This window comes from Phyllopteryx taeniolatus, chromosome 12 (assembly GCF_024500385.1).
Source record: "Phyllopteryx taeniolatus isolate TA_2022b chromosome 12, UOR_Ptae_1.2, whole genome shotgun sequence".
Taxonomy (NCBI): Eukaryota; Metazoa; Chordata; class Actinopteri; order Syngnathiformes; family Syngnathidae; genus Phyllopteryx; species Phyllopteryx taeniolatus.
The window spans coordinates 2,131,663-2,146,411 of NC_084513.1; the positions used below are offsets into that span (position 1 = coordinate 2,131,663).

General features: G+C 42.0%; 1 protein-coding gene and 1 non-coding gene across 2 annotated transcripts; one reads left to right on the forward strand and one right to left on the reverse strand.

The window, feature by feature from the left end:
- Positions 1 to 945: 945 nt before the first annotated feature.
- LOC133487047 (gamma-crystallin M2-like) lies at positions 946 to 11,690 on the reverse strand. Its single transcript, XM_061793012.1, has 3 exons — positions 11,608 to 11,690; positions 5,143 to 5,385; positions 946 to 3,199 (listed from the first exon to the last, which is right to left on the reverse strand). The coding sequence occupies exons 1-3, from the start codon at positions 11,623 to 11,625 to the stop codon at positions 2,927 to 2,929; spliced, it is 534 nt and encodes a 177-aa protein (XP_061648996.1). The 5' UTR covers positions 11,626 to 11,690; the 3' UTR covers positions 946 to 2,926.
- A 1,167-nt stretch (positions 11,691 to 12,857) lies between these two features.
- trnal-cag (transfer RNA leucine (anticodon CAG)) lies at positions 12,858 to 12,940 on the forward strand. The gene has a single exon. It is a non-coding gene; the product is annotated as a tRNA-Leu (tRNA).
- Positions 12,941 to 14,749: the final 1,809 nt, after the last annotated feature.

The window sequence follows — 14,749 nt, forward strand, 5'->3', positions numbered from 1 at the left end:
CTCTTCATTAGAATGCAGCAGAGAGCTCCAGCAGAGGAGAGGAATGATGAAACCAGAGCTAAAAATAGCCCCCTCCCAGGATCCCCTCATAAGCCACTGTAAACACTGGCACCCACCACCGGGCTTATGCGTCTGGGTGTTGGGTAGGTTTTAGTCCCTCTGTTCTTTGGTCATAAAGCAGTGTTTGCTTTAGCTAGTGTGCATGTGCACTGAAGGCCATCTGTGGCGCTGGCTGCAGTTAAAAGCTTTTCGCAAGACAGAAAAGACACCAACCGAACAGCTCAAGCACTTAAAAAAAATATATATAAAATATATTGGCTGGCGACCAGTTCAGGGTGTACCCCGCCTCTCGCCTGAAGATAGCTGGGGTAGGATCCAGCATGCCCACTCACATTGTCTGTCGCCACACCGGCCAAGAGCAGTGATTACACATCGTCCTCTTCCGCATAGAGATGTCTCCGTCGAGGCTGTCATTGCGCCGCATTTAAAGGGAAGGAGAGGAGCCGTTTTGATTGGACATGATTGAAATGGGCTGTATTCACTCCCACAGCGGCGCAGACCCTCTTTCGCTGGTCTAGGAAATAACCAATACGCCTTTTGTTCTTTCACTGTTGTATTTGTCCGGACTGCAGTATCACGTCCCATGGATGGAACGTGATACAAGTCAATGTGTTGAACGACATCTGTTGATATCACCATTGAATTGCGACTTACTTTGCAATTGATTGGCAGCCCTACTCGTGAATGTTTGAAGTGTACAAATGCACGGTGGGACTAAATGCAGCGTGAGGACGTTTGGCCTGTCAAGCGTTTCTCTCCCATGCAACTGAGACGAGCAAGGAGACGTCAGCAGACCAAAGCACATTGAGTTCACGGCAGCTTGAACCAAATCCACGTGAGCTGAACACGAGGAATCATAGTGTGGGGGGGGGGGACGACCAAATGGGAGAATACTACATAATAATGATTGAAGCTATTCACCGGGTTGCAAAAGTTAACGGTGCTTTCTTGGTCTCACATCCAGGATGGATGATGGATCACAGATAAGTGGAGCACAGATTGGTTTCCATGGTAACGGTGTTTCCAGTTGCCTCTGCAGTTTGACGTCACGTAGGCCTCACTTGAAAACCGTTTTTTTTAAATACTCGGCGTGTGTGTGTGTGTATGATTTTAAATCACAATAGCTCTTTTGTTATTACCATAGCCAAAGAAAACAATTTACGCCTCTGCATTTCATGAAATTAATTCTTCTTCAGTAGGACTTCAAATATTTGGACGTCAGAGTCGACATCATCCACTTGCAGGGGTTGGCTGGTGCAGCACACTCATTGTAACGCAACAGTGCTGCTATCTAGTGGATATCAGTGGAACTACACAATTGGAGACCACACCGAATTTGGCTTGCAACCCTCTCCTTGATGGATATCCTTCTACATTCTGAGTATCATCTACTTTTTGGGTATCCCTCGCTTTTTGGGGAAAATCTGCTTTTTTGGGGGGGTATACCTCATTTTTGGGAACCCAATTTATTTTGGATATCCACTTTGTTTGTCTGTATTGCTCTACTTCTTAGGTAGCCCTCTGCTTTTTTGAGGTATTGCTTCTTTTCGGGTATCAGTTGTTTTCCCATTCAGAATAGTAACTTCAAAGTATACGCCACAAGCTCACATCCAACATGTCCTCCACAAGCGGGCTTGTTGACTACAGGGAGGTGACAACCTGGGAGCCATGCCTCCTTTGTGTTGTAGTTGTTCACAGTGTTGTTCCAGTGAGCTGAGCATCAGCCCTAACAGCAGCAGCTGGCATGCACCACGCTCTGGACTAACAAATCCCGCTGAGTCATCAGCTCCCTAACACCAGCTGGCTTGTCCGCGCTCTGACTGACAAATCCCGTCGAGTCTTTGTGCTCAACGCGACGTGGCCTCATCGGCACCCAAGTTCTCACAAGAAAAAGAAGGTGGGTTTTTCCTCGGGTACTCCTAATCACGATAAGCTGTATAGAAAAAAATGTGAACGTTGCTCTTTTTCTGGTAATTGTTATGATTATGACTTTATTTGGGAAAATCTATTGTTCAATAAAAAAAATCCTGTAACATCATGTTTTGATCCTTTATTCTTTTTTCTTTATTCTTTACTTTATTTATGTAACATTTCGCCTTTTACCTAATAATGCTACAACTTCATTTTTATATAATTACATTTATCCTTCCTTTTTCTAATTTCATTATAACTGACGTCGTGTAAAATTGTGCCTTTTCCCTCGTAATGAAACTTAATTCTTGTAAAATAAAAGATTTTCCCCACAATATTGTGTGACTTGTGTCAAAAAAAAATTCCCCTCCTGTGTTCTCATAATATTGTGCCTTGTACTTTTTTCTCTTTTTTTCCACACAACATTAGCCTCTGGAATTTCAAACTTTTTTCCATGTTTCAACTTCATTCATGAACAATCTCTTATTGGCTTGTTCCCATAATATTACAATTTACAACTACAGTGGACAGGGGATAGGAACCTGGCCCGAACGTGAAAAGCAAAATAAAATGATGATAATTATAATTGCCATGATTTTTTTCTGCTCGAAAAAACATGAATAAACGGGGGATTGGGTAAACAAAAATAAAATAAAAATAATAATAATAAGTGGGGGATCAGGGAAAAATATCGCATATAAGCGGGGGTTTCCGTGAATACTGGTGGATGGGTTTCCCCAAAAAATCTGCAAATATGTGAATCCGTGAATGCCGAAGTAAATGCGGGGTCCACTGTATGTTCATGTAAGATTACGTTATTCTTGTAAAATTAATTAATTATTTTTGTACTTTATTTCCATAGTATTAAAATTACTTGTATATATATTTTTTTTTTAATTAAGTTTTCTGATTCATTGCATTCTATCTTTATTCATTATTTAAAGTAAAGTTGCATCTAAATGTCGCGGACGCGCCGGAGGGATCCCACCGTGGGCTCCATGGCGGCCCACTCGCCGAAACGGCGGTACTGGCCCCTTTCCAACAGGTACTGCCGTCCACGGTAGTCAGGAAGCTCGTAGAAGATCCAGGAGCCGTCCTGCACTTGGGCCGAGTGGACGGCTTCCGGGGGCCAAACGTCTGATAGCTGGTTGGCATCTTGCGTGCACTCCAACATCTGACCACTGAAGTCAGGCTTCTCAAAGATGCGGATTCGGAACGTGCCAGAAAACTGGAAAACAAACAAGGAATGGAATGCGTTTTCTACTGAACATCACAGGCTACATTTGTCATATTTTGGTGAAACACACAAACATAAACACAACATACAGTACGAAGTGTGTCAGAAAGGTTCCAGGACTGGCGTCAAAAAAGATATATTTCAATTCCAAGGTACAAACTACAAGGGTTTCCATTTGAAATTTTCCCCTGGGGTCTAACACACTTTCCCAGCTGTCTGCCACACCTTAATTTGCTCCTGGAAGGATTCTTCCAGGATTCTCAGCAGCTCTGTCGTCCCAGACCATTTTCTTATATCTATTCTCATTCAATTGTTCTTCTTTAAGGGAAAATGGGCAAGTTTTCAAACTGCTAGCAGTATTCCAATACAGCTTCATTTCATTCCCCCACCCTTGCTCTTGCACAAAGAAACGCCTCCATCTTACTAAACTTGGACAACAAAATACAGCCCCAATTCCAATGAAGTTGGGACGTTGTGTTAAACATGCTTGTACAATGTTACCGGTTTGATGTTGTATTTTATAGAATGCAGTCAATACAAATATGAGAGGTGATCAATTTACCCGACGACTTGGTGAAAAGGGCAACGAGACGTACACGGTGGCTTTCCAAGCTCAGCCACGCAGCCATCCATCCATCCAATATTCATTCATTCATTTCCCATACCGCTTATTCTCGCTAGGTTCGCGGGGGTGCTGGAGCCTATGCCAGCTGACTCTGGGCGAGAAGCATGGTACACCCTGAACTGGTCCCCAGCCAATCGCAGGGCACATATAAACAAAATAACATTCGCACTCACGTTCACACCTCCAGGCAATTTTGAGTATCCAATTAACCTACCATGCATGTTTTTGGGATGTGGGAGGAAACCGGAGTGCCCGGAGAAAACCCACACAGGCACGGGGAGAACATGCAAACTCCACCACCGTGCCGCCTGTAAAATAATAATTAAAATTCAATTAGATGGGGCCAAATGGGAATTTTTCAAAAGATCCTTTTAATAATATTCTTCTTTCAGTTCATACAAACTTGAAACATCCATCCATTTGCTTACGACAAAAAAAAAAATTGACTTCAAATTGTCCCTTTAATATTACATAAGTTTTTTCCCTCATAAAATTGTAATATACTGTATAGTTATGACTTTGTCCTCATAATATTAAAATTAAATATATTAAATATTAAATATTAAAATAACTTATTACAATTATTATTATGATTATTATTCTCGTAAAATTACAACTTTTTTTTCTCATAATAGTACAACTTTATTCTCGTCAAATGAAGTTTCCTTGTGATAGTAGAACTTTATTAAAAAAATTAAGTAAAACAAATCTTGCAATATTGTGACTTTCTTCTCATTAAATTGTGACTATTTATTCATCATAGTTATTCACATAAAATTGTGGATTATTTATCGTATAATAATTTAGTTCTTAAAAAAATTTGCCTTTTTCCCTGCAATTTTACGAATTATATTACTTTTGTATTTTTAGAAAACCATGAGTATTGTTTTCATTATATTTATTCTCATTACATTTTGGATCCAAATATTACAATTTCATTCTCATAAAATTGCGCTGTATTCTTCTAAAGTTAAAACTTTTTCCTTACAATATTCCAACTTTACTCGTTAAAAAAAAAAAAATAAATCTCAAAACATGAAGACTTTATTCCTGTAAATTCTTCCTGGAATAATACAACTTTATTCTCATAAAATTATGATTTATATTACAAGTATACTCTCCTACTTTTTTTTTTATTGTTTCTCCTAATATTTATTATCGCAAAAATAAGACTCTTAATATAAATTTTTTTCTCATGAAATTGAGACGTTTTATGGGGATGCGTCAAGAATCTGAATGTGTTTGGCAGACAAACAGCAGGAATGAAGCTTCCTTTGAAAATGTTTTCAGACCATCCCTAGGAACGTACGCTGGGGATAAGGTGGCAGGAGCGGATGCTGTCATTGTTGCCCTTCCAGTGGTGGTAGTCTGGGTACTCGCCCCTGGTGAGGACGTACTGGTCGCCCAAGTAGTTTGGCCTCTCGAACAGAACCCAGGCACCGCTCTTGACACGCACCGAGCTGCAGCGACTCAAGTAGCTGCTCAGCTCGGGACAGTCGCTGCTGCACTCATAATAGTCGCCCCGGAAGCTCTGCTCTTGGTAGAAGATGATCTGGGCACCAAACAGTGAGGATGTTGTTGTTGCTGCATACAGTGAGCCCCCCCCCCCCCACCCCCCGTTCACCACAGGGCATACATTCCAGACCCACCCACAACGGGTGAAAATTCCCGATATAGGAAAAACATTGATTTTTTTAGTTTTACCCCTCCCACATGCTCTAAACACATTTGAACTGATTGTAACACACTTTTTTAACATATAGTAAACATATTTGAACACCCCAAAATATTGTAAGCATTAAATGTAGCTGTATAGAAAATAAAGTGCATTGGTGACTGTGGCTCTCCTTTCCCGCATGTGAGGGCATTACTGTAAGTACAATGGTTCCTTGAGATACGAGTTTAATTTGTTCTGTGACCATGTGTGTAACTCAAAACACTCCAATCTCAAATCATCTTTCCCCATTGAAATGAATGGAAATACCATTAATCCAATTTAGCCTCTTAAAAATAGAAATGTCATAATGTGTTTTTTAAAAAGGAAAATAGCACTCTTATACTTTTTTCTTTTTTATTATACTTTATTACTTTATTATTATAATTTATACTTAATAAACTTTGCAAAACATACATTAATGACATAAATACAATAATTAGTTCTGTTAAAGCTGAAAACCACAACTTTTTGTTGTGAAAAAAAAAGATTTTCACCCAAGCCAGTACAAAAGGAGATGACAAAATGCTGATTAAGCCTTATAGCTCCTCTAGCATCTCGCTGCATTCTTCAATAGTTGATTTATATATATATATATATATATATTTAGTGAATACCCGATTCATTTCCCACGCTGGCCCAGTTGGTGGCACACCGAAGATGACGTAGAAGGAAATGGCGGCACGGAAATGAGGCAATTTGCAAAGCAATGGGTGGAGCGTTGTTGTAAAACACTCACTAAAAATATTCTTTTGCGTTTCAGTAGCATCAAATAGTCATTCAGTAATTACAAAGGACTTCGTGACCACAGATGTCAGGCCTGTCATCCTGACATCTGTGGCCATGAAGTCCTTTGAACGCCTCATGCTGGACCACCTCAAGAGCGTCACGGGACCCCTGCCGGACCCTCTCCAGTTTGCCTACGGAGCAAACAGGTCTGTAAATGATGAAGTCAACATGGGACTGCACTTCATCCCCGAACTCCTTTCCTCCAAGCTTCTCCAGCTCAGCGTCTCGCCTGCGATCCGCCAGTGAATTTACAGCTTCCTGGCGGGCAGGACACAGCAGGTGAGGCTGGGGACACCACCTCATCCACACACACCATCAGCACCGGGGCACCCCAAGGATGTGTCCTCTCTCTGATGCTCTTCTCTCTCTTCACCACAGGTGTCAACCCCAAGGCCCGGGGGCCATATTTGGGCCATCACATAATTTTACGTGGCCCGTGAAAGCAAATTTCAAATTTTCAAATTCATGTTTCTTGTTAGAATACCAAAACTGCAAATTGTCTTCACTGTTATTAATGTGGCGGCACGGTGGCCGACTGGTTAGAGCGTCAGCCTCACAGTTCTGAGGTGCGGGGTTCAATCCCCGTCCCCGCCTGTGTGGAGTTTGCATGTTCTCCCCGTGCCTGCGTGGGTTTTCTCCGGGCACTCCGGGCACTCCGGTTTCCTCCCACATCCCAAAAACATGCATTCATTGGAGATGCTAAATTGCCCGTAGGCATGACTGTGAGTGCGAATGGTTGTTTGTTTCTATGTGCCCTGCGATTGGCTGGCAACCAGTTCAGGGTGTACCCCGCCTCCTGCCCGATGACAGCTGGGATAGGCTCCAGCACCCCCGCGAACCTAGTGAGGAGAAGCGGCTCAGAAAATGGATGGATGGATGTTATTAATGTTGACATATTGCATTATTATAATTTTTTACCAATCCCCCTTTTAAAATGTATTGAATGTGTTGAACAAACCATTTTTACTGACCTCTGATTGCAAAACTAGTTATCCATTACCGGTAATTTGACGTGTATATTGTGTGTAATAATATGAGATGATCATACATCGAGATGGGTCACAGTCATAATGGCCCTCCCAGTGCAACCATAACTACGATGTGGCACGCGACAAAAATGAGTTGGATACCCCTGCTCGACACGAACGACTGCACCTCAACGCACCCAGCTGTTTGCAGACAACAACACAGTCATCAGCCTCATCAAAGACGGTGACGAGTCTGCCTATCGACAGGAAGTAGAGCGGCTGTAGCTGTGGTGCTGCCAACACAGCCTGGAGCTGAAGATGCTCAAGACCGTAGAGATGATCATGGACTTCAGGAAGCATCCTTCGCCACAGCTGCCAAATGCCCTGTGTCAACCGTCGAGACCTTCAAGTTCCTGGGCATTACAGTCTCTCAGGACCTGAAGTGGGAGATCAACATAAACTCCATCCTCAAAAAAGCCCAGCAGAGGATGCACTTCCTGCAGTTTCTGAGAAAGCACGGCCTGCCACAGGAGCTGTTGAGGCAGTTCTACGCAGCAGTCATCGAATCAGTCCTGTGATCCTCCATCACAGTCTGTTTTGGTGCTGCTACAAAAAAGGACAAACTCCGACTGCAACGGACAATCAGGACTGCGGAAATGTTTTTTCGGTAGCCCCCTACCCCTCCTTGAGAACTTGCATGCTGACAGAGCTAAGACAAGAGCATGCAAAATCCTCTTGGACCCTCCACATCCTGGTCACCACCTCTTCCAGCTCCCTCCCTCAGGTAGGCGCTAACGAACAATGCAACTAAAACTAGCCGACATTCCAACAACTACTTCCCTCTTGCAATTAACTTCTTAAACAGTTCACTTCCAATTCCATTGTAACATGCTGCCAATTTTGTCTTGAGATTGTTGTCACATCTCTGTCGGGACACGTCTACATTATTCATGCACTCACTGTAGTAGTCTCGTCACGCTGCACGATTTCCATATCTGTTGTTGAGCAATACTGGCCACTCATGTGCTTGAAAAGTATCTCCACCATTTGCACAATTGTCACTCTACGAGATTGTGCATCATTTGCACAAATGAATCTGATGATTCTGATTCTGTGTAAACGAAAATAATAATGAGAATTGTCGCAATCTAACTCTTTTCCTCTCCTCTCGTTCTTACTGATCTTTTTATTGCTTTTGTTGAGCTCATTTCTTTTAATGTGTGTGTGTGTGTGTGTGTGTGTGTGTTAAGCAAGTTAAGTTGCTAGTGACCCAGCAGAGAACAGTGGTTCTCAAACTTTTTACACCAAGTACCACCTCAAAAAATACTTAGCTCCCCAAGTACCACCATAATGATGAACACGAAAACATAGTAGGCTAATGTAGTAGGCTCAAGTGTTAATCAAAAAGCGTGGAAAATATTTTATTCCTCAAAAGTATATTTAATATTATTGTAAGCCAATGCAATACGACACACAGTTAGAATGCTAACACTGTGCTTGATATGATTTTTTTTTAAACTACTTTAATGATTGAATTAAAATATATTGCACAAGAAGTTAAATGCTAATGTACTTTCAATGAAAATTTCAAACCAAACAGTTAAAGGTGAAATTCACAAATACTATAATTAAAAGTTCAATACAACTGAACTTTTCCTAAGAAAAAAAAAAAAATGTTCATGAGAAATAAAAAATGTACTGTACTGTATTTTAAGAAAAACTTTTTAATTGGCTGTATGCATAGCTACAAGCACCATTTTAATATACTGTGGGTACGGAAAGTATTCAGACCCCCTTAAATATTCACTCGTTGTTATATTGCAGCCATTTGCTAAAATCATTTAAGTTAATTTTTTTTCGTCATTCATGTACACATAGCACCCCATATTGGCAGAAAAAAACGGAATTATTGAAATTTTTGCAGATTTATTAAAAAAGAAATATCACACAGCCATAAGTATTCAGACCCTTTGCTGTAACTCGGGTGCTGTCCATTTCTTCTGATCATCCTTGAGATGGTTCTACACCTTCATTGGAGTCCAGCTGTTTTTGATTAAACTGATTGGACTTAAATAGGTAAGCCACACACCTGTCTAGATAAGACCTTACAGCTCACAGTCCTTATCAGAGCAAATGAGAATCATGAGGTCAAAGGAACTGCCTGAAGAGCTCAGAGAGAGAATTGTGGCAAGGCACAGATGTGGCCAAGGTTACAAAAAAAAAATCTGCTGCACTTAAAGTTCCTAAGAGCACAGTGGCCTCCATAATCCTGAAATGGAAGACGTTTGGGATGACCAGAACCCTTCCTAGAGCTGGCCGTCCGGCCAAACTTTGCAATCGGGGGAGAAGAGCCTTGGTGAGAGAGGTAAAGAAGAACCCAAAGATCACTGTGGCTGAGCTCCAGAGATGCAGTCGGGATGTGGGAGAAAGTTCTTCTTTCTAGGAAGTCAACCATTACTGCAGCCTTTCACCAGTCGGGAATATATGGCAGAGTGGCCCGACGGACGGCTCTCCTCAGGGCAAGACATATGAAAGCCCGCATGGAGTTTGCTAAAAAAAAAACACCTGAAAGACTCCAAGATGTTGAGAAATACGATTCTCTGGTCTGAAGAGACCAAGATAGAACTTTTTGGCCTTAATTCTAAGCGGTATGTGTGGAGAAAAACAGGCACTGCTCATCACTGTCCAATACAGTCCCAACAGTGAAGCATGGTGGTGGCAGCATCATGTTGTGGGGGTGTTTTTCATCTGCAGGGACAGTACGACTGGTCGCAATCGAAGGAAAGATGAATGCGGTCAGGTACAGGGATATCCTGGACGAAAACCTTCTCCAGAGTGCTCAGAACCTCAGACTGGGCCGAAGGTTCACCTTCCAACAAGACAATGACCCTAAGCACACAGCTAAAATAACGAAGGAGTGGCTTCAGAACAATTCAGTGACTGTTCTTGAATGGCCCAGCCAGAGCCCTGTCTTAAACCCAATTCAGCATCTCTAGGAAGCCCTGAAAGTGCCTGTCCACTAACGTTCACCATCAAACCTGACCGAACTGGAGAGGATCTGCAAGGATAGTGGTAACTTTGCCATATCCACTGCCAAAACAACAGTAGAAACATCTGCAACAGCGCAGGGTGTTTTCTCAAGTTAGAAGTGGGCTGAATTATCCAAGTTTGGGCAGTCACAATTTAAGAGCTGCATGACAAAGCTGTTGTTTTTTGGAGTCTATAAAATAAACACAGTCGTGCAGCTTTTTTTCCCCCCCAAAATGAGTCATTTTGATTCCCTCGCGAAGGCTATGTACGCAGTCATGTGAATGCCTTGTGTCGTCTGATTGGTGAATTAGAGTCAAATGATATTAGTGATCCCATTTGATTGGCGCAATGGGTACCCTATGCGGAAGTCGAAGATGGAGTCTAATAATTCTTGCACACACGCAAGAATGAATAAATAAAAGTAGCGAACGGCATGTCGATCATTTGTGCAGTTATTGCCCCAAATTCATTTTTTCTAACCATGGGCGCTAAGAACCCGATTGTTGAGTAGAAGAAGCAGATGATGTCCATCGAAAACTTGTGTTCCTTGATTCTTTTGTAATAGAATACATAATTGTACAAATGGATTACAAGGAAACTATTATTCGTATCAGAATGCTTTGGTTAAAACACTGTATGATCACACTGTGATAATATGGAATTTTTTTTGTTTTGTAATATAAGATCCCAGCTATCTTCGGGCGGGAGGCGGGGTACACCCTGAACCGGTCGCCAGCCAATCGCAGGGCACATATAAACAAACAACCATTCGCACTCACATTCACACCTACGGGCCATTTAGAGTCTTCAATGAACCTACCATCCATGTTTTTGGGATGTGGGAGGAAACCGGAGTGCCCGGAGAAAACCCACGCAGGGACGGGGAAACATGTAACAATGTAACAATAAAGGAAAAACTGTTGACGGTATTTCCTTACATTCTGTTTATATTATATATACAGATACAATACTGCCCAGTGCTATTTTACTTGTTTAAAAACAATAAAATAAAACTTTACAAGAAAAATGATGTTGTTTGTTTAGGGGGCTGGTATGGATTAATGGTATTTTCATTGACTTAATTGGGGAACTTTGATTTGGGATAAGTGTGATTTGAGTTACGAGCATGGTCAAGGGACGAATTAAACTCGCAAGTCAAGGTACTACCGAATTGATATAGGGAAAGTAAGCTATTAAAAAAGCTATTAAAAGGAAATAAAATAATAAAAACAATAAGACACATGAGTGGAAAGTTCTTACAAAATCTTCCTACCTTTCCCACGTGCTCCATGTTTGGGCCTCACACAACTTTTACTTTTTTTGTTTATCGGAACATTCTCCACAGGCCTGTTGTGGATTTATACACCCACTGTGCAGCGCACAGCATTGTCATTACAATGGCCTCAGCATTTACTGCTAATCTCCACACGAGACAATCCGACAGTGGGGTCATCGAAAAAGGGCCTCAGTCTAAGCCCAAAGAAACGTATAAAAATAGAATTATGCTCCCATAAATATTCCAGAGTTCTGCCTTAAGATCTCTTGTGCCTCTGCTTCCAACATGTTTTGAGTTGAAGCTATTCACTAGTGCATTAGCCAACAAAATATCTAAAGTCCACAATGATGTTTGATACAGTGTTTAAACATCAGATTACCTACAGTATGATGTTAATGACCATACCATATTGACGAAGCAATGTCCAGTGCTTGCTATTTTAACAACTCAGTATTTGTGGTCCAATTGCTACAAAGTCTCTGTTCCCCAATCCAAAAGCCATAGATTGGCATGATTTTGTTATTGCTTCTTGAATGAATCCTAACCCTATAAAAATAGAATAGTTGTGAATGCAGGGATGCCATTCCCCATATTTGAAGTGTAGCATCATTATTTTGAAGCTCTTACTTATTATGGGACTGCTTGTAGCACAAGCAGAGGCAAAGGCAGATGGAAGAGGACGGCGTACTACACTTGTTAGAGCGTCGCGTCACATTGGACTGGGCGAGATAGAGACACCTTGTTGTTCACGCCGGCATCTGTCCCACCAAACGCAGACCCACTGGGTGGGATCGGTTACCGTGGACCTTCGCTTCGCAAAGCCAGCGTCCTAACTTGTGGTGGCTGCGACGTGAAAAAAAATGTTCAGATATGAATTACTTGTAACACTTTGGATATACTCATTGTCTATATCAGATAAAAACGGAATAAGAGATTTTTTTTTTTTTTTAAAGTGCAAAATATTAATTCTGGCTGAGAAATTGACAACATTTTAAAATGCATGGCAGTCTGCCTCTCGGAACACTCCACCTCTCAGGGTAGACTTCTCAGGTTGAATTTCCGAACGCACCCAATGTAAAATTGTTATCATTCTACCTCAGTGTTTTCTGTACTCGGGTTGCTATTTTGCCATATGTTAACATAACAACTGTTAGCATGTTAGCATTGTATCATTCTCATTAAAAATGTAGTGCAATTAGGTAAGTGAGTATTTCAACCATATTAACTATTTAAGACTAACTATTTAAGTCAGGATGGCCGAGCGGTCTAAGGCGCTGCGTTCAGGTTGCAGTCTGCCCTGGAGGCGTGTGTTCGAATCCCACTTCTGACAGCTTTCCTTTAATGCAACCCTATGGGGGGCACAAGTCAATGCAAATTGTAGGCCGGTCCCAAGCCCGAATAAATGCAGAGGGTTGCGTCAGGAAGGGCATCCGGCTTAAAACTTATATGTTCATCCAAAGAATTCCACACCGGATCGGTCGAGGCCCGGGTTAACGACATCTGCCACCGGTGCCGTCAACCTGCAGGGCGCCGTTGGAAATTCAGCTACTGTGGGTCAAAGTCAAAGAAGAAGAAGAGCTGGAAAGCGGGTTCTTCGGCAGAAAGGGAAGAGGAAAGCACAGAGCCTAGAACTGAATGTGGGGACTTTGAATGTTGGGACTATGACAGGAAAGTCGGGAGTTGGTTGACATGATGATTGGGAGAAAAGTTGATATATTGTGTGACCAGGTGGAAAGGCAGTAAGGCTAGAAGTTTAGGGGCAGGGTTTAAATTATTTTACCATGGTGTAGATGGGAAGAGAAATGGAGTCGGGGTTATTTTAAAAGAAGAGTTGGCTAAGAATGTCTTGGAGGTGAAAAGAGTATCAGATCGAGTGATGAGGCTGAAACTTGAAATTGAGGGTGTTGTGTGTAATGTGATTAGTGGCTATGCCCCACAGGTAGGATGTGACCTAGAGGTGAAAGAGAAATTCCGGAAGGAGTCGTAATTGGTGCAGATTGTAATGGACATGTTGGTGAAGGTAATAGGGGTGATGAAGAAGTGATGGGTAAGTACGGCATCCAGGAAAGGAACTTGGAGGGACAGATGCTGGAAGACTTTGCAACAAGGATGCAAATGGCTGTAGTGAACACTTTTTTCCAGAAGAGGCACGAACATAGGGTGACCTACAAGAGCGGAGGTAGAAGCACACAGGTGGATTACATCTTGTGCAGACGATGTAATCTGAAGGAGGTTACCAACTGTAAGGTAGTGGTAGGGGAGAGTGTGGCTAGACAGCATAGGATGGTGGTGTGTATGTAAATGAGCTCATCAGAGGGACAGCCAAGGTTCGATGTTTTAGAGACAAAGTTAGAGAGAGCAGACTTCGATGGTTTGGACACGTCCAGAGGAGAAATAATGAGTATATTGGTAGAAGGATGATGAGGATGGAGCTGCCAGGCAAGAGAGCTAGAGGAAGACCAAAGAGAAGGTTGATGGATGTCGTGAGGGAAGACATGATGGCAGTTGGTGTTCGAGAGGAGGATGCAGGAGATAGGCTTACATGGAAAAGGATGACGCGCTGTGGCGACCCCTAACGGGACAAGCCGATAGGAAAAGAAGAAGAAGAAGAAGATTAACTATTTAAGACGTATTTCCTAGATACCAGCTGGTTAACTAAAAACTCTAAATTACCCGTAGGTATGAATGTGTGTGCGAATGGTTGTTTATTTGTGCCCTGCAATTGCCAGTCGACCAGTTAGGGGTGTACTCCGCCTCTCGCCCAGAGTCAGCTGGGATAGGGTCCAGCACGCCCGCAACCCAAGTGAGGATAAGCAGTACGGAAAATGGATATATATATTTATATCCATTTCTATTGGAAAGTTTTGAGTTGTATGTTTGTAACTCTCACTTAAATGAAAAAGTAAAGGAAAATGTGTTTTTCATGCAGTTGCGTAATAATTATGCGCAACAATAGTTGCCTAATAATTGTCCACATATTGATTTTCTCCTGAGAAAACCTAAACCTCACTTTTACTTTCTTAAACATTCTTGTTTGAGGTTTGTGAACATTTTAGATTAACCTAAAGCACTGTGGTTGGTGATCTTCTTCTTTTCCTTTCGGCTTGTCCCGTTAGGGGTCGCCACAGCGCGTCATCCT

What these genes read in the sequence shown, in the direction of transcription:
- LOC133487047 (XM_061793012.1), bottom strand. An exon ending in CCTGCCACCTTATCCCCAGC is followed by an intron (nt 3,200 to 5,142) that starts GTACGTTCCTAG and finishes TTTGTTTTCCAG; the next exon opens with TTTTCTGGCACGTTCCGAAT.